General features: G+C 41.6%; 1 protein-coding gene across 1 annotated transcript in view; it reads left to right on the top strand.

Moving 5' to 3' along the window:
• The first annotated feature begins 1,969 nt into the window (after window positions 1–1,969).
• Window positions 1,970–21,982, top strand: part of LOC135711483 (uncharacterized) — a 47,700-nt gene continuing 27,687 nt past the window's right edge. Inside the window, exon 1 of the mRNA XM_065234337.1 lies at window positions 1,970–2,374. Within this exon, the coding sequence (XP_065090409.1) occupies window positions 1,970–2,374 (405 nt within the window). The remainder of the gene's footprint in view (window positions 2,375–21,982) is intronic.

Raw genomic sequence — 21,982 nt, forward strand, 5'->3', positions numbered from 1 at the left:
GCCGTTAGTAGCGCTTAAGTCAAATAGGAATCTTTACACAAGTTTTTAGAGAAATTTTGTTCGAGCCTCAATGTCTGTTCTCTGTGGTTACACTGCATTCCTTTGACTAATTTACTTACCATCGCCTAGAAAAAAAATGTTTTTTAACCGTTTTTAAGTACCAAAAAGTGTTTTTCTTATGCTTGTCTACAAATTTGTTCGCGGTTTGACATAAATTTTGATTCGATCATCACAAGCACAGCAGGCGCGCCTAGATGTCGTTTGCTCGTGAAATCTTCCAATAGCGAATTCGTTTATTATTCAGTTCCAACCTGGATCGGATATCAAGGTTGGTGTTCAATCAGGGACTTAATCACTGGGTTCAAAGTCGTCGGATAACGCGCACAGAAAGCACTTAACACGCGAGTACTTTAACGGGGTAAAGTTGGACTGTATTTCACTGTTTGTTCTTAATTGTACAAATTGCAACACGCGACGTTGTACTTCAACCAAAAACTACTGTTCATGCGAAAGGTTTATTGCGGACTAAATTATATAAAATTCTAGGGATCTACACCACTGCGTGCGATGTTTTTTCTTATCGGTTTGCTACCTACGTTCGGCCCTACTATTGATCGTGAGGCGATCGATATGGTACGAGATAGATTGATAAGGGACATTGGGCAGAATAGGTCAACTAGGGGAATTTACGTATTCTCGTCAATCTAAGCAGCGTCCGCACTTCTATTAGCATTTTCACAGCGTCACGCACATATATGACGTGTCTGTTTGTTTCAATTCATCTGCTGCTTGCTTCTCTATCCATTCCAATCGACAGAATTCTTCAAAACTGTTTGGAAGCGTTTTTACAACGCTCTAAACTTCTTAGGTGAGTGTGACTATTGTCGGCAGCCTCTTTTTCTTCGGCAACCTTCCCATTAGAACTGCGTGTTAACCAGCTGTTCTATTATCGGCAACTCGAAATCAGCCCCATTTTGTATAACGTATGCTTCATTTGAAGAAAAATCTGGCATAACAGGATTGCTCGGTCCTACAAATATAATCAGATTGAAGCTGAAAGACTAAAGAATCATTTGGATACATTCAGGGAAGTGTGTTGATGGTAAAACATAGTGAAATTAACGTTTAAATTTTGATTGCCGAAAACAGTCAATGGGTGCCGAAGCCGACATTTACCCTATATCTCCTACTATTTACCTACTCGGGTCACTCATGATCGAGTGAGTGATCTTGCAGTGGTATGGTTTTTTCCTAGGTAGAAACCCGTGAAAGTGGTGACCGGTGCGAACAATTGGGTCTGCTTGTTTTCTGACAAACGTCAGTTGGCTCGTTTGTTTTTCAAACCTAGCTCATGTTGAGGTTCGCATTGACATAATGTTCAGGAAACAATCAAGAAGTTCGTCGTAGCTCACATTAATGTGTTGAATATAGGGGCAAGGATGACTGCATCAGACTACTCTTACTAGACAGCGATGCAAGTGTGAAAGAGTAGAATTTATTGTTCTGACATACCTCGGTCAGTTTTATCGCTGTCAGTTTGCCCAAAAGTGTCAGATTGCCCAAAAATGTCAAAATCATGTTAACTACGATGCATCTTAATGTGGTTGACAGGGATAGACTGCCTATAATCGCATATCAGTCCCATATGGATTTTAATTGATTTAAGATAACAACGTAATCCTCTATCAGTTGACATCTACTTTCGTATTACGTGATAAAACTACGGACTTTGATCTTGAAAAATGTGAAAACAACTCAAGTTTGAAACTCTTTGCTGTTGGACCCGGGATATTCTGCGCTGTCCCAGAAAGGGACGTGCCTAGACCCCTAGCTGCTAGTCTAAGCCTGTCGGCAGCCACTGGGTTGGCTCCAAAGGTCTCTTTTGTTCCCGGGTCATAGGATTTGTCGGCGAGAGAGAATTTTCGGTGTAAGCTGTCCTAAATATCGCAATGAATTAATTTACCTTACGATGTTTATTGGGCGGATCGATCTGGTATGGTGTGCGAGTAGACGTTGGCTGTCCCGACGGCGGAAAGGCTGGATGGTGGTTGCCGGATGGCGGTGGCCGGATGGTGGGGGCCGGATGGTGGTGGCCGGATGGTGGGGGCCGGATGGTGGTGGCCGGATGGCGGTGGCGGTGGCCGGATGGCGGTGGCCGGATTACGGTTGCCGGATTTCGGCGGCTGGATTGCAGCGGTCGGATTTCGGCGGTTGGATTGCAGCGGTTGGATTGCAGCGGCCGGATTGCGACGGCCGGATTGTGGTTGCCGGATGGCGGTGGCCGGATGGCAGCGGCCAGATTGCGACGGCCGGATTGCGGCGGCTGGATTGCGGCGGCTGGATTGCGGCGGCCGGATTGCGGCGGCCGGATTGGGTTGGCTGGATTACGACGGCCAGATGACGACGGCCAGATGATGATCGGTCAATCGGTGGATGCCGCGACACGAGGCCAACAATGGAGCACCGTGATCGACGCACTATCGACGCGATGGCCGAATGGCGATAACCGGCTCGCGATAGCCAGAGGGCGATGGCCGAATCTCGATGGCCGGATAGGGTTGGTTGGATGGTGTCGGCCAGATGATGACGGCCGGATGATGATCGGTCAAGCGATGGAGCACTGTGATCGACGCACTATCACCTCTTTCTCCCGGCACTTTGTTGCCAGTCTCCACACACTCCTCGTGTATCTCTCAACTATCTCACACCACAGTAAGCAAACCACTGCCCATCCTCTCTCTCTAGGCCGAAAGATCTCTCACCTCATCATCGACTATCAACTTCCCCGTAGCTAGTTTCCGTCTCCCACTACTCTATGCCAAGTCGGTGGTAGTTCAGTGGATAGTGGTCGCTTCGCCCACGCAGAAAAAACACCTCCATCATCGCTGTGCCCTACTCTATCGGTCACTTTAGAAGTGACGTTATGGAGCTATCTCTCTTAACAACACTGACCATACTCTTACACCAAATGAAACAAATGTTACCAACCGGTAACAAGTTAGTTTGTCCCATCAAGCAAAGTAATCGCATATCAGTTCCATCCTGAAATTTAATCGTCCATAGATCAAGTAACAGTTCTACTTTAAGATTTGTCATATTATTCACATGCTTCAATGTAACTGATTTTAACGTGAAAAAATATTAAATTGACTATGAATTTTCAAATATTTACATCCCAAATGCACTTCGTCACTTCAATTGCCATTTTCTCAATGCCTACTTTTTCATATGGGACTGATATGGGATTATACTTTGGCTTTACGCCGGCCCTCAACTTAGTGTGATAGTTCCAGAGTTGTTAATTGAAAGATTTCGATGCCTGCATCATTTTTGCATTAGTATAATTGTGTGGCAAGTACGATATTCTATGCCCAAGAAAGTCGAGAAATTATTCAGCTCGAAAAATTCCTAGACCGGAACGGGAGTCGAACCCAGCCACCTCCAACATGGTAGCTGAAGAAGGCCTTAGTTCAGTTCCTATATTGTACGAATTATTCGTATGGTTGGCATTATACCTGACGGCATGTTTCGCACAATTCTCGAAAAACAAAATGCTACGAAATTCCTTTTTACGAAATGAGTGAAAGAGAATTAACGATACTATTGTGTCAGGGTTTGAAAACAGTTACTGGTTATAGACAGTATATCAGTATATGCAGCTGATGGAACCGGCTTGAAGTTCTCGAAGCTTCCCTGAAAAGTCCGAAATTTCGCAGAAGTTTCCTTATCACGCCGCAGTCTGTTCATGAAATTTCTACGAAATCCTTGGTATTTCCTTTCATTCCTCAGAACTTCTTCAAAATTCCTACAATTGTTATTGACCGCCCTCTGACCGCTACTCTCTAGCAATGACTTCTGTTGAGCAGCAAGCTGCTGCTGCAGTTAACAAATAACATTTATTATATAAGACCACGTAGTCCTACGTCATCATAGGGATATCTCTGGTAGTTTTTTGTTCATCAAACACTTTCAACGCGATATGACCAACAATCAATTCGAAACTAACGATTCTAAATTGGCTCACTACTTGACTAGCCTATTGGTCCCAAGCAAACGATTAACGTATCCCATTCTAGTCGAAATTCTAGTCTACATTATATTATTTTTGATTTGCTATGAAAGTTTGACAGATAAAATCAGGGGTTCATGGAATTTTCCTATGTTTCGAGGGGTGCATCGATTAGCTTGGGACAAAAGATAGTACCAGAGCTGAGCCAAAAAGTTGAGCATGTATCTTCGGGACCTTCTGGTCTTAGAGTTACCTCTATGATATGACCATGCGGCACACAAAGCTTAAAAACGTGTTGTCAACACAACACCACCATTAACGGTGGCGGCTTCAGCGAGTACTTCTTTCTCGATTCTAAATCTTCCCGGAAAGCGAGAAAACTAATCACACACGTATAACCGTCCGGGAGGCAGAGTTCCAGCGCTAATCCGGCAAATGCAGCTGAAAACAATGAAAGCGAACGCACCTACAAAACAGAGAACAAACATAAAACACAACCATATCCAAAGGGGTTCGAAACTGCACTCTCAAAATTCAAACTTACCAGTGATCCAATAAAACCAGTGCATTCGTCTAAAACCAGGAAAAGCCCGTAAATTTAGATTACAAATTCATCCCCTCGACAGAAAAAAAAAATATTCTGGACCTTGAAAAACTTCCATGACTTAAATTGGACTAAATTTTCAGGATACGGCCACTTTGAAGGACTTTTAAAAAATCTAAGAAAACCCCAAAAGAATTTTGAAGAGATTTAAAGAAAATCTGAATAGAACACTAAAAGAGTAACTGAATTGGATGTTCCAAGGTCGAGAAAAGCTCCAGATGAATATTAAGGCAATGTTAGAGTTGAATTTATTGGCTGTACCTAGGAACATTCGATTGTATAGAGGGTTCGTGGTCTATTTCTAATGAAAATGGCAAAACGGTCTGAAGAATTTCTAGAGATATTTGACCTAATTTCAAACATTTCACCAAGCAAAACACATTTCGAAGTTTTTTTTGCCTAGTCTAACCTGCAAAACTATTTTTCCCGGTTATTGTCCGGGAGGCAGAACGGCCTTTTCGTCCCGGAGCACCGAAACATGCGAAAAGAAAAACTGACCCAAGCACAAACCGACTAGCGGGACATTGCAGCAACACAACTATTCAAATCAAATTCTAGCCATGTGTTTTCACAATAATTTATAATTTTAAAACACCGATAAATTATTCGTGATGAATCTTCATTTGTAAACATGATAATGACGTAAATATTCTTTTTTCGCCTTGGTACAGCTAAAAAACACGTATTTTGGGTCAGCGAAATTAAAACCATCCGTTCGCAGGCTAAGCCTACTACCCACTCTACCTTATAAGTTAGACAAATTAACCCAAAATTAAAGTTTAAAAAATTTCACATTTTTCCTGCTGCACCCTGTATATACGGTCCGCATTAAGCGGAGGGATAGCTGTAATCGCAAACTAATTAAGGAAGTCCACATTTTCTATTCATGTGATTTTTTTTCCATCGGTATCTATCTTTTCCGCCAGCTAATAGGGAAGTCCACATCAAAAGATAACATCAAAGGATGGAGGATATCCTGCATTGTTTGGATAAGTCATCTTAATCCGAATCAAATCAGAGTGGAAAAACAAAAACTCGTTTGTCCCTGGCTCACCTGCTTTTCTGAAGCCCCATCAAAATCACATTTTCCCACCAATCAACCGCAAAGCGATCATTGTTGTCCACCTCCGAAGACGACGACGGGCAAGGAAGAATGCGAGAAAAACACGCATATCGAAAGATCTAACCACACGACGTGCAGCAGTAGCAGCAGCAGCAGCTGAAGCAAATTTGAATATTGAAACCTCTAACCAAACAATGAGCTCCGAGAACTGCAGTAAATTTTTGGGGGGCCCCACCACTAGCTCAAGATCAAGCGAGTAGCCAAATTTGGTTGGATGAAAATTAGCGCCGCTGGGGGACGAAGGGTTGGCCACATTTGCTGGCTACTTACGAGTGAGATTTATAATAGACTAGATGGGCAATTTGGCGTCGGTGACAATCGCTTTGGGGCGGCAGGAGGAGGTTTTTAGCATAAGCCTGCACCGTGAAAATGATTTGAAGCGGTAAATCTCGGTTGTTGCCCGTGAGGTGGAGACAAAATAGGAGCGAGCTTGCTAAGTTTGACAAATTGAACACAATGGGCGGTGGCTGGCTGACGGTGGATGGCGGTCGTCGCGGTGCTGGTAGCAAAATAATAATAAAATAGTAGATGTTGTTGGTCGACAAGTGTGGAGGCTGAGCGCGTTGGCAAGGTTGGGAAAATTCGGCGACCATTCTTTTGCATTTTTATGCGAAATTTTTCTGATTCTTTCTATAGAAAAAAAAATATATCAGAAGTGGATGTTGTGCAACCGACTTAGAACAAAAGACACTGCCGCTTGGAGGTTGACGTTAAAATCGGTGGCCTCGTACGGTCAGGTTAATGTGTGACTTGTAGTTATTCATGCACTGGCACAGGCAGGCAAATGTTGTTGAATGGATCTAATTTTTCCGTTAAGCAAAACACTACACAGCCAAACCTTCGTGTTGCTACGACAAACAAAAACTGTCATCACGAAATACCTCAACCCATTAATTGACGAAACCCGCTTATCTAAAGGGCCATGCACTATCATAAAGTTCAAAATTTGAAATTTTAATGACATTACCGCTGAAGAAAACACCAAAAAGCAAAGCCGTTCAGCAATTCATAACTGCCTCAATTACCAAAGCTTTACGAGCTGCAAAGTGAATTGCATTAATTATTAAATCAACACACCACGTGGAATCTGCTTGCCCCAGAGTGGGATGCGCTGGGGTTAATCCGCGCGCGCTAATCGCAAAGCAATATCTGGCAAGTTGCGTGAGGCTGAATAAATGTAAAAGTCTCCGGATAAGTTAAACACTGCATCGCTCAAGGTCATCTGGCTCGGCACGGTGGCTGCCGGAAAGTTGCCCAAGAAATGTTTTTCAGTGATCAAAAGTGATGGCGAAATGGAGATTGCACTCGAGCTTCTTGAAAATTGAATTTTGAAGGTATGAGTGCTATTAAAAACTAACAGCTACTAGGTTTGTCTTTCTTTATTTAACCAATTTCTGCGTGACGGGGTACACGAGTAGACTAAAGTCCTTTAAGTAAAAGTATGGACGTCTGTCAAAAGTTGTTCCAATCGGTTCGTCAAAATGCATTGCTTTGCTCGATTGGAACAACTTTTTTCACTTTAACTATTTTCTTTATATTACTTCTGCCTTGTACCTTCCTCAAAGTTGTCCTTGCTCGCTTTCTACTCTATATAGGGAAATGAATGTAATGTCGGCCTAAGTGCCCCTAATTTGGGCAATCGACTAAATTTTCAATAGCATCCAAAAAGATCCATTAGTAGCGTCCCAATGACGCGTTTTTCTAGATACAATTGATAAATAGCAGATTTTTTAGCGATGGGCCCAATCTTAGATCCATAGGCCAACATTAGAGCCATTTCCCCTACATATACAAAAATCGTGTAGGTAGCAGTTTCCCCTATCCGATGATGGTGTTGGTTTGCGTGGGTGGCCTTCACTTTGTGAGTAAATGGCTTTGGAACGGTTTGTTTACGAATGCTGATTGGCTCTTTTCTATTGTTGATCCAGAATTGGGGTGTTTCAAACTTTAAGTTTTGCTCTATAGATTGCAATTCAGATGTTGGTAATTTTCCCAAAATTTGAGCTCGTATGATTGCGAACTCATACTGCACTGGCCCTTTTATGGGAAAGATTTTTTTTTTGTTCGCAACGTTCTAGCTCATCACCGTAATAATATACGGAAAAGTTTTCTATCGCGCTAATGTGAAATTATCTCAGCTACAACTTTGCTAAAAACTACACTTAAATTGAACGTCAGGATAATTCATTATTAACACTCCGAACACGGTGGCTTAAAAGCTTTACGGGGACTATGAAGCCTCTGAAAAACGAATAACGGCCAAGCGGTATTCAACTCAGCACATCTTAATCTGTGCCAAGAGATTTAGCAGTGTCGAAAGCTGTGCTAAGCGTTGTGCCGATTGTTCCAAGGAAGGTCAAACTCAATATCCAATGAGTTTGGCAACCATGAAGGTAGGTTTTTGTGATTGTGTTTACATTTTAAATTTCTCTAATTCATGGCCATAATTCATGGCAAATAGAACGAGAGGGGAGTGGGTGGTGTAAGAGGAGCTGGAAGCAATACAACCTATACGACCCACCAACAAGAAAAGTGTGCAGAAACGAAGAAGTAGCCTGATCGCTGATGGACGAAATTTCCACCAGCTGCCCGAAAAAATCAACCCCAGAACTCGGACGAGCGAAAGTTCAATCCCACCCTAGAAACAACATCCTAGAAACTGTTAATCTGATCGACTCAGAAGTAAAGGGCGAACACGAAATTATTGCGACACCGAAAATGTCATGCCAATTTTCTTATAATGTTTAGAATCAAACCAAAATTTTAGGGTAGTTTTATACATATATTTACTTCAAAAATCAAAAGAAAAGTTAATCTATGGAGCCTTGAGTGTAAAATTGAACGCATTTTCGCTTGATGCCCTCCATCAAAGTCTTTACAGTGTCATCCGGTACCAGTTTCTCAGTTTTTTTCCCATTTTCTCAACATGTCCTTCTCGTCTTTGACTGTCTTCTTGCTCTTCCGAAGTTCCCGCTTCATTATTTCCCAGTACTGCTCCACCGGCGCAGCTCCGGACAGTTTGGCGGATTCATGTCCTTTGGAACAAAATGGACAGAATTGGCCTCATACCACTCCAGGACACTTTTAGAATAGTGGCATGATGCCAAATCTGGCCAAAATAGCGGAGCTTCGTCGTGCTGCTGCAAGAACGGCAAAAGGCGCTTCTCGAGGCACTCAGATTTGTAGATCTCGCCATTTACTGTGCCCTTTGTCACGAAAGGCTCACTCCTCAGTCCGCAAGAGCAGATGGCCTGCCAAATGAGATATTTGGAGGCGAACTTCGACATTTTCTTCTTCTTAAATTTGTCGTCCACATCGAACTTGCTCTTGCCAGTGAAAAACTCCAACCCCGGAATTTGCTTAAAATCGGCTTTTATATACGTTTCGTCGTCCATCACACAGCAGCCGTATTTTGTCAGCATCTTCTCGTAGAGCTTCCGTGCCCGAGTTTTAGCCGTCGATTGTTGCCGCTCATCGCGGTTTGGGAAGTTCTGTACCTTGTATGTATGTAGTCCAGCTCTCTTCTTGGCATTCTGGACGTAGCTCTGCGACATGCCGATCTTTTTAGCCAAATCACGGCTTGAGACGTTGGGATTTGCTTTAATCATCCGCTTCACCTTTCCCTCTGTCTTTTTGTTCTCCGGTCCCGGTTTTCTTCCAGCTCCTTTGCCGTGGTCCAACGTCAACCGCTCCTGGAACCGCTTCAACACTCTGGAGACGGTTGAATGGTGAATGTTCAACATTTTTCCCAACTGCCGGTGCGACAGGTCAGGAAATTCCAGGTGTTTGGAAAGAATTTGTTCTCTCAACTCGCGTTGGTTCACCTCCATTTTCGTTGAATCGAAAAACACGACTTCGAGTTTGACAGCATGTACACAATACACATCAATGAGAAAGTGTGCAAAATTTGGTTGATTTTTACCCAATGGTAAAAAAGTTATGCCCTGTTGAATGTGTCACAATAATTTCGCGTTCGCCCTTTACGTGTCCTCGAAGACATCATCTAAACCTATCGTATCGCTGATTATGATGTCTCCATCACCAAACGTTCAAACTTCCACACGTTCAAACCTACCAAGTTCACTATCCTGTGCAGTTGTGGTTCCCTTCCATCCACAATATACCATCAATCTAAACCAATGGCCAATGTACCACCATACGTACATACATACATTTATTTGTACAACATCACATTTAAGATAAGACATAATCAACAATAGTACGCCACAATACTCGATTTGCGGCTGCCGCTCTCCATCCTCGGTCATGCCCAATGCTCGCTAGATCACGCTCTACCTGGTCCGCCCATCGTGCTCTCTGCGTTCCGCGCCTTCTTATGCCAACCGGATCAGTAGCGAACACCAACTTTGCAGGGTTGTTGTCCGGCATTCTTGCAACATGCCCTGCCCACCGCATCCTTCCGGTTTTGGCCACCTTCTGGATGCTGGGTTCGCCGTATACTGCAGCGAGCTCGTGGTTCATTCTTCGCCGCCACTCACCGTTCTCTTGCACACCGCCGAAGATCGTCCTTAGCACACGTCGCTCGAAAACTCCGAGTGCTTGCAGGTCCTCCTCGAGCATAGTCCATGTCTCGTGTCCATAGAGGACCACCGTTCTTATTAGCGTTCTGTACATGGTACATTTGGAGGTGAATCTTTTTTGACCGTAGTTTCTTCTGGAGACCGTAGTAGGCACGACTTCCACTAATGATGCGCCTTCGTATTTCACGACTCACATTGTTGTCAGCCGTCAGTAAGGATCAAAGGTAAACGAATTCCTCCACTATCCTTGCCGAAGCAAACCCCCCTTCCTTGTCAGCCTATGACCAAAGCTTCCACCGGGGTTGGTTACCCGATCTTCCCTAAGGTTGCTCACAGTTCCCGGCCGGTACCACTGGGAGGTAGGGATAGGAGTTGCTGGGAAGAGGCTAGTGATCTCAATGGGATCTATATTGCGCATTACCCAGTATGTACCACCAGTGAAAACCATTAAATGTTCCCCCACTCCATATCGCCCTACTTCGGAAATGGTGCATGATCCAGATTAGCTTCGCATCTGCAGTTCAACTGCAGGCAGTATCCTGTGATTGTTGTTGTTCATCTGCACGCCCATGGGATCTGGCTGAACAGCAAATTATTTAGTGTCATCATGCCGGACCTACTGACCCCACCGAAAACTCCTCTGCCGTGAATCAAACCTTCGAGATTGAGCAAGGGTCCTTTTGAGACGAACTAGTGCAACAGACGAGTGCATTTTTGCATTTCTGATTGAAGTTCGTAATTTTCAAAGAGCTCATTTTATTTATTTATTTTTATTTATTTATTTCATTTCGTCAAGCCAGTGTAGACTACATACAATAATTATAACAATGTTTACTTACATACTATGCATTAATTCTATTCTGTTTTAGCTTAGTTTGTATTTGCTGCTTGGACATAGTGATGTCAATAGTTCCGCAATGCAAATTATATAGGCGCATCATTCGATTGATTGGGCTATTTTTTGCATAGTTTGTTCTGTACGATGTTTCTGAAAATAAATTCCGTGTTCTAAGATATCGACAAGGTGTGTAAAAATTTAATTGTGCGAGAATTTCTGCCGAATCTATGCGCATTGAAATAATGTCGTTGATGAAGAAAAGCATTGCAAATTGGCGGCGCTCCTTAAGTGTTTGTATATTGATGAGCATGCAGCGCGCTTCATAAGATGGTAATGGAAATGCAGTCCAATTCAATTTACGTAAAGCATATAAAAGGAATTGTTTTTGGACAGATTCTATGCGTTCTTCGTGTATGGAAATGTATGGATTCCATACTAGGTGGCAGTATTCCAGAATTGGCCTTACATATGTGGTATATAAAAGCTTAATAGTGTATGGGTCTTCGAAATTATGACTGAACCTTTTGATGAAGCCTAGCATTCTGTTTGCTTTACTAATGATAGTATTATAATGTTCTATAAAAGTTAGTTTGGAGTCTAGGATTACACCTAGATCTCTTACAATTTTGCTTTTTTCTACTATTTGGTTGCCTAATGATATTTCAATATGCGGTGTTTCAATTTTTCTGCTAAATGCTATTGCAGTACATTTTTTTTACGTTCAGTTTAAGTAGACTTTTACTACACCAGGTGTGGAATATATTGATTTCATTCTGGAATTCTTCTGCATCGCTAGAATTACTTATTTCCATAAAGAGCTTCATGTCGTCTGCATATACAAGCAATTTTATTTTTTTAAGTATGTAGGAAATGTCGTTTATGTACAAAATAAAAAGAAGTGGGCCTAAATGAGAACCCTGGGGTACCCCAGAGGTGACTGAAATTGGTTCTGAAAGTTTATTTTGAAGGCGAACTATTTGTTTACGATGTGTTAGGTATGATTGAAGCCAATTCAAAAGTCCAGGCTCCATTCCTATTTTCTGCAATTTGAGGATTAATAATGGTATGTCGATGCGGTCAAATGCTTTACTGAAGTCGGTGTATAGCGCTTCAACGTGCTTGCCACTGTCCAACGCTTTAATAATGAAAGATACATATTCTAGAAGATTAGAGGTAGTTGAGCGACCTTTGAAAAAGCCGTGCTGTTTACTTGTAATTAGATTTTTCACCTGCTGAAAAATATTGCCGTTTACGATTGATTCAAAAAGTTTTGGAATGCAAGAAATAATAGCAATTCCACGATAATTTCGAATGTCTGATTTTGCACCTGATTTGAAAATAGGTACCAAATAAGATGATTTCCAAATTTCAGGGAATTTTCCATTTTTCAGAGACATGTTGAAAAGACGCTCTAGAGGAAATGCGAGTTCTTCAGAAAGGTTTTTCAAAAATATGGGTGCGATGCCGTCAGGTCCAGACCCTTTCGACGCGTTTAAGTTTTTTAGTGCATTGAGGACTTCATGTTGAGAAAGTTGGTTGACAGAGATGTTTTTAGAAATTTCAGGAATGAATGCAAAGAAATCGCGGTCACGATCTTCTTCGGAAAATGTGGTGTATACTTCTTGGAAGAAATTTGCAAAGAGACTGCAAATTTCAGAAGAATTCTCGCCTACATTTGCATCCAAATTCATTCGCGAAGGAAAATTGCTGCTTTTTAATTTCGTGTTTACATAATTAAAAAAGTTCTTAGGACATGATTTGACTTCATTTTCGACTTTGCGGTTATAGTCCTCATATGCAGAGTTGGTGGCTGTATTTAATTGATTGCATAAGTTGTGATTGTTTCGCAAATTGGTTTCAGTTTTTTCTTTTTTGTATAGTTTATGAGCTTTCTGTTTTTTATTCTTCAAATTTTTCAATTGTGGATTGAACCATGCGGGTAGTTTATTGTTTTGTGTTCGTCTTCTTTTTTTTTATGGTACAGTTTCTAAGATTAGGTTTTGTAGAATTAAGTGAAATTTTTCTACTTCAGTATCGACATTTCCTTCAATACTTATTAAATTTTGCCAATGTATTGTACATAGTCCATGTTTGGCTTCTTCGTAATTTGCTTTATGGTATTCCGGCACTTCCTCGTATTCCCAGTCGCTGGAGGAGGAAGAATTTTGTACGAAGATTGAGTATTCAATTGCTGTGTGAAACACTTCATTTTTCCATAAAGGTGCTAATGATGTATCCACACAGAAATCTTCAGTACAATTTGTAAATAAAAGGTCTAAATATGAGTTTTGTTGATTTTTTACATGGTTTATTTGATTAAGACCAAAATAAGATATTTTGTCGAATAATAATTGTAATGCTTCGTCTTCACCTACGACCGGGAGTAAAAATGATTCATTTTCAATGTCTGTAATAAAGTCTGCGTTTCGTTGATTGAAGTCCCCATAAATATGCAGTTTTACTTCTGGTTCCATATTTGACATTATAGTTTCAACAATTTGAAAAAATAGTTCAAAAGACTACTTGTGGGCATGTTTAGGTGGAAAATACACAGAAGAAAAAATGTGTATTTCACCGGCAATAAGTGCTTTGACCCAGACATTTTCGAATTCCTTGTGCTTATTTGTTATGATTTCTTCAGAAGTAAAGTCAGCATTGATGGCAATGAGCACTCCACTACCAGACTTTTTATTACAGTGTTGAAAATTCCTGTCGTGCCGGAATACATTAAAATTGTTTCCAAAAATTTCTTCGCTTCTGACGGTTTCGTCTCAGCTTGTTTCAGTTCCAAGAATTATTTGAAAAGAAGAAGATAGAATGTTCTGGTGGATTTCTTTCATTTTGGCTGGCCTTTTCATGCGATTGAAATTTTGGCAATACACCAAAATTTCAGTCGCATTCTGTTGAGGAAGTGAAGAGATTTTTGGAGGGTCAGTATTACTTACATTAGTAGGGTCTACCTCATGTAGAGTGTCGTCATTCGATAATAATAATTCCCTTGCATGGGAATAGTCGTCGTTACTTCCTTTAGTAGAGTGCGTCAGTGCCGTTGAAAATTTGGAGGACTGTAAAATTTGCGAGCGGCCTCCCTAGTTTGCTGCAGTCGTTGTGTGCGTTCACTAAGTAGGAACGCGCGGTGTGAATTCAGGTCTGCCAAAGCGTCGGTGCGTGGAATTCCGAGTTCTTCGTGAACGTCCAGGAAAATTTCGCGTAAAAGGGCTGTTTCCGTTGGTAGTCCTTCTGCTGCCAGCATTAAAGTTGCACTAGTTTTAGTGATTCCGCGAATACATACTGAAGGTGGCTGGTCGTGCAAGTATGAAAGATAAGTCCGCACAATGTCCATAATTTTGGGGTCCCGCAATGTATGTACATAGAGCAATTCCGGAACGTAACCAGATGAATTCCGGTTAACGTTTTATCTTTGATGCCATAGGAGCTATTAATGAGTACGTCTTGATGAACGGTTATCACCAATAATATTCCTGGTGCTATCATTCTAGTTTCTGATGTATGATTTTATCATATAGTTCGACAGTGAGCATTCATAAGGGCGAATACGCGATGATCGATTCTCTTCATCGATTTTCTCTTTGCATTGCTACAGCTAAGCGAAACAATTTTCTAGAATTTGTTCAATCCAGAGTAGTAACAGGTTGTATTGGCTATCAAAAGCAACAGCAAACGCACCGAGAAACGTTAAATCTAGCGAGTTATTAACAAAAGGGGTTTTATTTTTATAGTGTAATGTACGCTATTATTGTATTGCATACAAGCGATGTTCAAGATTTCTTCCACAATCAGCCCTTCATGATTTTGGCAAAATGAACTGCCTAGAAAAGTCGAAATACTGCAGAATGTTGCTTCCGGACAGTATGCTTTTGCATTGTTCGAAAGCATCAACAAACTCTTTCGAGTGAGAAATGCTTTCTCCTTTTCTTAATGCGTTTGTCAGAAGCTTGGCAATTCTTGCGAAGACTCTAATGAATTTACGATAGTATCCTAGAATATCCTCGTTCCGTGGAAGGTTGAAGTTTTGTATAACTTCAATTTCATCCGGGTTTGGCTTTACTCCATCAGATGGTACAATATGGCCTAAGAGGCCGACTTCCCTTTTAAGGAATTCGCTCTTGTCCAATTGCACTTTAAGGTTATGCTCTTGTAAAGTCTTGAATATTTTTGCTAGGTTGTCGATATGTTCAGTTGAACTAGTAGAAAATACGATAATCATCAATGTAAACTAGACAGATGACATCAATATGCTCTCGAAAAACGTTATCCATCACACGTTGGAACGTTGACGGTGCGTTCTTCAGCCCGAAGCGCATTCTCAAAAACTCGTAGTGCCCGTTTTCGACACTCAAAGCGATTTTTACAATGTCCTTTTGTCTACCACGACCCGGTGAAATCCAGATGCGGGATCTAATGTGGTAAAATACATACAGCGTCCTAGTTTGTCTAGGATGTTTGTGTTATTTGGAATGGGATCATTTTCTCATTCAACATGCGGTAGTCAATCACTAGCCGCCATTTCCTCTTCCCGGACGCGGCCAACTTTTTTGGAACAATCCATACGAGAGAGGTCCATAGACTATTCGAATGACGAATAATCCCTTGATCTAAGAGCTCTGTAATTTGTCGTTTCACTTCCTCTCTATGGCAGACAGGATTGCGGTACGACTTATACCCCGTTCACATTACAGCGTATATCACGTGATATACGCTGTCTTGCAATGAGCACTCATACATCTAGTTTTCACTGGAAATCATATGTATGAGTGCTCATTGCAAGACAGACTATATTACGTGATATAGGCTGTAATGTGAACGGGGTATTAGTGTGTATAGGCATTTCGTCCTTCGTTTTAATAGTTTGTTTTATTGCACTAGTAAAATAAAGTGACATGGCTTTCATGACGAATAAGGGAAATGGCTCTTATGTTGGCCTATGGATCTAATGTTGGGCTCATCGATAAAAATCTGCTATTTATCAATTGTATCTAGATGAACGCATCACTGGGACGGTACTAATGGATATTTTTGGTCACTATGGAAAATTTAGTCGATTGCTGAATGTATGTATGGGCCCAAATTAGGGACATTTAAGCCGACATTACATCCATTTCCCCTATGTCATTATATTGTGAAATAACTTTTGAGAGTTTTGTTTCTTCTTCAGCGTTCGGATGATTAATTCTGAGTTGATCGAATAAAGTTTACTATAGTTTTAGCTCGTCAGCGAGGCAGTAATCTGGTGTTCCAGATTCAAAATTATTGATTTCAGGTTGTAAAATGTCGGCAGTTAAATCCACTTTACACGATTTTGAAGAATAATGTGTGATACATAGCAGAGAAATTCAAAGACGCATTATGGCAGGGAATCGTGCCTACTTTGGACTCCGGAGGACGCTCCGGTCGAATAAAATTCGCCGCCGCACGAAGTTGACTGTCTACAAGACGCTGATTAGACCGGTGGTCCTCTACGGCCACGAGACCTGGACTTTGCTCGTGGAGGACCTACGCGCCCTTGGAGGACCAACGCGCGTTTTCGAACGGAAGGTGTTGCGTGCCATCTACGGTGGAGTGCAGATGGATGACGGAACGTGGAGGTGGCGAATGAACCACGAATTGTACCAGCTGCTGGGAGAACCATCCATCGTCCACATTGCAAAAATTGGGCGACTACGGTGGGCTGGGCACATCGTAAGAATGCCGCACAACGACCCAGTGAAAATGGTTCTAGAAAGCGACCCAACAGGAACAAGACGAAGAGGCGCCCAGCGGGCAAGGTGGATCGACCAAGTAGAAGGCGACCTGTGGATCCTTCGTAGACTACGAGGCTGGCGAACTGTGGCCATGGATCGAGTAGAGTGGAGACGACTTCTTCGGACAGCAGAGGACAACAAGGCCTTAGCCTGATTGGTAAGGTAAGTACCTGGGAATATCCACCTTTTGCTGTGTATAATCCAGTGTGCAGTGGCTTTGTCTCATGTACATTTAAATACACTGATGTAATGTCAGGATATTTTCGCTTCATTGCGACTGCGCTTGTAGGAAACTTAAGCTCGTTGCTAGACGTTATTATATCTGCGTGCAGATTTTTCAGAGATTCGTAGCCTATGAGGCCATCGAAAAACGGGTGGAAGTCAAATATTAGAAAATTTTGCTTTGTGGTATTCGGTATTTGTGGAAAAGGGTTCCACAAATCTGTCAATTATATGAAATCCGCTAACATTTCTTACAGCTGTGAGTCTAGTTTGTCTTCAATTTTCAAAATTCACATGTTTCTTTGATAAGTAATTTCGATTACTGCCAGAGTCACACAGAAATTTTATTTCGCCTTTATTGGATAAAAACGTAACGTAGGGGATAACATTATTTAGGTCGTTTGCCGTGACTCTCCGACCGCTTGAAAATTTAAATCGTCAAATGTCAGTTGGCCAATCTGTTTTGCAATTGTATCTACACATTTTTTTTCGCCGAGATGGGCACCACCGAGCAGCTCGGCATTTTATTTTGCTGGATCTCAGTAAAAAACTTGTCGAGATTCAGCCAACAAACAGGAATTTTGCCGAGATCGCAGATAACAAACATATTTTTTCTGAATTTCCAGCAAAATAAAATGCCGATCTGTTCGGTGGTGCCCATCTCGGCAAAAAATCTAAGTGTGTACGGTTTCATTTTCTATTACCGGCTCTTCTGCCGTTGTGTATGATTGTGAATCATGTGCCGTGTTATGTTGTTCGTAACCATCGGGATAATCATATTGATAGTAATAACAAGTATCATCATACTCTGGGTATAGATAGCTATAGCTGTTCTCGTTAGTATCTTCCTCGAATTCGAAGTTTGGCTTATTCATGTAGTTTACTTTGTGGGTTTTTATGGATGGAGAAGACATAGGATGAGAGTTATGTGGAGGAGTATTTCTATGGATAAATGAATTCGATCAAAGCTTATAAAATTGGGGTCTGAATTGGTTATGAGCTGGGAAGGGTTGTGATCTAGACGAATTCGGATTTGAACTTGTTCTCTGATTGGAGAAATATGTTGGTCGATTTTGTTGTGGATGCAGATTATGTGTCGCAAGTCGTCGCTATCGAAACTACAACCACTTCCTCTATAATCGGCACGTGAGACGCACGGAAGCGAACCTTCGGTCGAACCCGAAAGGTTTTTGGTCGTTTGTAAATTCAAAACGGAAAGAATCCGGGCTGCCTTGTTCCATGTTCCTCGGAGTTGATACGGCCTGCAGCGAAAGTGAAAAATGCAGCTTGTTTGCTCGTCAATTCAAACAAGTCTTCCACGATTTTTCCGCTTCACTGACACAGGTGTTGGTAGCAACCTCCGGGATGCCACGTGATGTTTTTAGTTTTGACATACCTCACATCACTGAAGACATGGTGATAGCCGAAACACGCAAAATGAAGAACTCATTCGCCGCTGGTCCTGACGGAATTCCCTCGTCAGTTTTAAAACGTGCAGTCAACCTCTGCTTTCCACTTGCGCGACTTTTTAATTTCTCGGCACAGCAAAGTGAATTCCCCTCCCGCTGGAAGCTTTCCTATCTGTTTCCAATTCACAAAAAAGGAGACAAACGGAATGTCGCTAATTATCGTGGGATTTCCTCCATGTGCGCCTGCTCTAAACTTTTCGAGATTATTGTAAATGATGCTCTGTTTATGTGCTGTAAAAATTATATCGATACGGACCAACATGGTTTTTACCCAGAGCGATCGGTTTCCACGAACCTGGTGCAGTTTACCACTGACTGTCTGCGAAGCTTGGATGCTGGATGACAGGGTGGATCATGAAATCCTGCTTGCTAAGTTGGAGATACTAGGTGTCTCGTCTACGGCTGTGAAATGGTTCAGATCGTACTTAGTGAATAGCTCTGTACGAGTCAAGATTGGCGCGACGGATTCAAATGTTTTCTCAAACAACTCGGGAGTCCCGCAAGGCAGCAACCTGGGACCTCTGCTGTTTTCGATCTTTTTAAACGACATCGCTCTGTTGTTACCATCTGGATGTCGTCTTTTCTACGCAGATGACGCCAAAATCTACAAAATTATCAAAAGCCTCTCGGACTGTTGGGATCTCCAGCGTATGCTATGTATTTTCACTGACTGGTGCTCGAGAAATTTGATGGGCCTGAGCATCGAAAAATGCAACGTCATCTCCTATCACCGTAAAAAAGAACCAATTATGTTTGACTATGTGCTCTTTGGACGTTGCATTGCCCGTGTAGAACAAATAAAGGATCTCGGTGTTACTCTGGACTGCGGGCTCACCTTCAAAATCCATCATAACGACATCATTTCCCGAGCCAATCGCCAACTGGGTTTTATTTTCAAAATTGCCGATGAGTTCCGGGACCCGTTATGCCTCAGATCACTTTACTGCTCACTTGTGCGGTCTATATTAGAATCAAGTGCAGTTGTATGGTGCCCACTTGTCGCTAAAATCGAATCTGTTCAACGAAAGTTTGTGAGATATGCTCTTCGTTTCTTGAACTGCCGTGACTCATCGAACCTGCCACCGTACGAGGAGCGTTGCCGTCTTCTGGGCATCGAACCGCTAGTGGTGCGACGGACGGTCGCTCAAGCTATGTTTGCTGGAAAGCTTCTCACGGGTGACATTGAATGTCCAACGTTGCTGGCCCAGCTAAATATGTATGCTCCTGAGAGACCTCTTCGTCAACGCGAATTTCTGTTTTTGGAGCCACGAGGCAGAAATTCTACGCAGAATGAGCCAATTCGTGCAATCAGCCGACAATTTAACTACTTTTATTGTGAATTTGACTTTAACGTATCAGCAAATATGTTTCGTCACCGGTTACTTGACCGTTTTCGTTTCGTTGACCATAATGATTTAGATTAAGTTTTATTCATTAAGACATTAATTGTCAGTTGAATTATTAAATAAATAAACAAACAAATAATGTGGGAAATGGTCTAGGTGGTTGGTGTAACGGGAACGGGGTGGAGTTGGTTTAGGAGGAATGCACACTGGGCCAGGAACCGAAATTAGCAAGACAAAACCTCTAGCGCATTGGGTTTGCATTATATTGAATTGGTGTCTTTGGCAAAGTTTCTCGGTTTAACATGCGCCTTCGTCTGGCCATAAAAATTAGTTCAAATTCTCTCCGCATACATGGTGCTGCGATACTAACTTTCTTATATCGGAAGATAGAGGTAAACTGTCATTAGCAAAGTTGTAGAACATAAAATCTATCTATATATATAAAAATGAATTCCTGTCTGTCTGTCTGTCTTTCTGACCCTTATAGACTCGGAAACTACTGAACCGATTGGCGTGAAAATTTGTATACAGGGGTTTTTGGGGCCGTGGAAGGTTCTTATGATGGTTCGAGACCCCTCCCCCTTCTGTAAGGGAGGGCTCCCATACAAATGAAACAGAAATTTCTGCATAACTCGAGAACTAATCAATCAAATGAAACCAAATTAGGCATGTGGGGGCGAGTGTGGTGGTATAAGTAGATAATCATAGGGGGTAGGGGGGGGGGGGGCTACGTACAATATAGCATGCTTTTTTTTAAATCGGCGCATAAACTCAAGCTAATATTGAATCCCGAGCAAGACCGGCACGCCGTGTCCTAAGTGGCGGATTAATCAACTTTCATGTACCTCGGGTTTTTCTTCACCAAAAGTTAGTTTGGGTGCTTACATTTAAAAATCGGTTGGTTTTAAAATATTCTATCGGGGGAAAATTGAATAAACTTGATTTGAATTTTTTGATTTTTTTTTACCGTTTCTATGCATTTCATGGAGACGCAATACAGTTTGTGATTTAGGCATATGTTAAAAAGTTAAAGTTTGTACATTCATATGTATCTTAGAACATTTTTTTTTGTTTTTATCCAGTTCGTTTATTTGGAAGACTCAATCGTGTTAGCTTTACGGAGCCAATAATTCATTATTCATTGTTTTAAACAAAATTCACTCATATCTGTGTCTAGTAGGAGTTTGGCCGAATACTTGCGGCTTACTCGAGGTTAGAGGGGTACATTGTTGAAGGATAGGATCAGGGGAGGAGTTTGGGGTAGGGTTTCATTGTCTCATCAGAGTGTTGTCGCCAGTATGAAAGGTAGTGTGGTTCTAGCTTCGTCTGGAGTTCAACCTGTTATGGCGACCAGCGGGCGACGATGCTTAGAGCAGTTATTTTTCATTTGCTTTTATTATTTTTGTTTTTATTTACGTCACACCCGAAACTTGACGTCTACTCTCAACTTTGTGGTTTTAGTACTTGCACAGTTGTACCATTTTTGCATTCGTAGAGCTAGACAAATATAGTGATACTCTATGACAAGGGAAGTTTTCTAACTAAATAGCAGCGCTTTTAATGAAGATAATCATAAAAAAATACATGTATTTAATTTTTGATTGTTTATTATATTGAATATTTGATTTCATTTTGTAAATTGATGGAAATTATTTATACTGGTGCTGCGAACAAAGTTTAATTCAGTTCATAATTGTTAGGAAAGCTTCATTCCTAGATTGGTCTCAAATATGGCTACTGTTGTATGCGATGACTGCCTTAAGCAGATTTCGTTGATAGTTGTTGTGGCTTTCAGGAACTTTATAATTCATCCATGTTTTGGCAAAATCGTGGTAAATTGCTTCGATTGTCTGTTCTGAATATCGTCCAAGTCCTTTGTTTGCATTACAGCAAAATCCAGTTACGTGGAATTTAATGATGTGAAACTTCGGAGTTGTTGGAAGTCTCAAAGCTTCCCAACTTTCACAAAATTCGTCAATAGATTGACGATACCCATCAATAAGTTCCATGCCAAAACATTTTTCAATAACCGAGCCAAGATTTTGCATCATAAAGGCATATTCTTTTA

This window comes from Ochlerotatus camptorhynchus, unplaced genomic scaffold (assembly GCF_037179485.1).
Source record: "Ochlerotatus camptorhynchus isolate MF236.1 unplaced genomic scaffold, CSIRO-AGI_Acam_v1.1 ptg000433l, whole genome shotgun sequence".
NCBI classification, from domain to species: Eukaryota; Metazoa; Arthropoda; class Insecta; order Diptera; family Culicidae; genus Ochlerotatus; species Ochlerotatus camptorhynchus.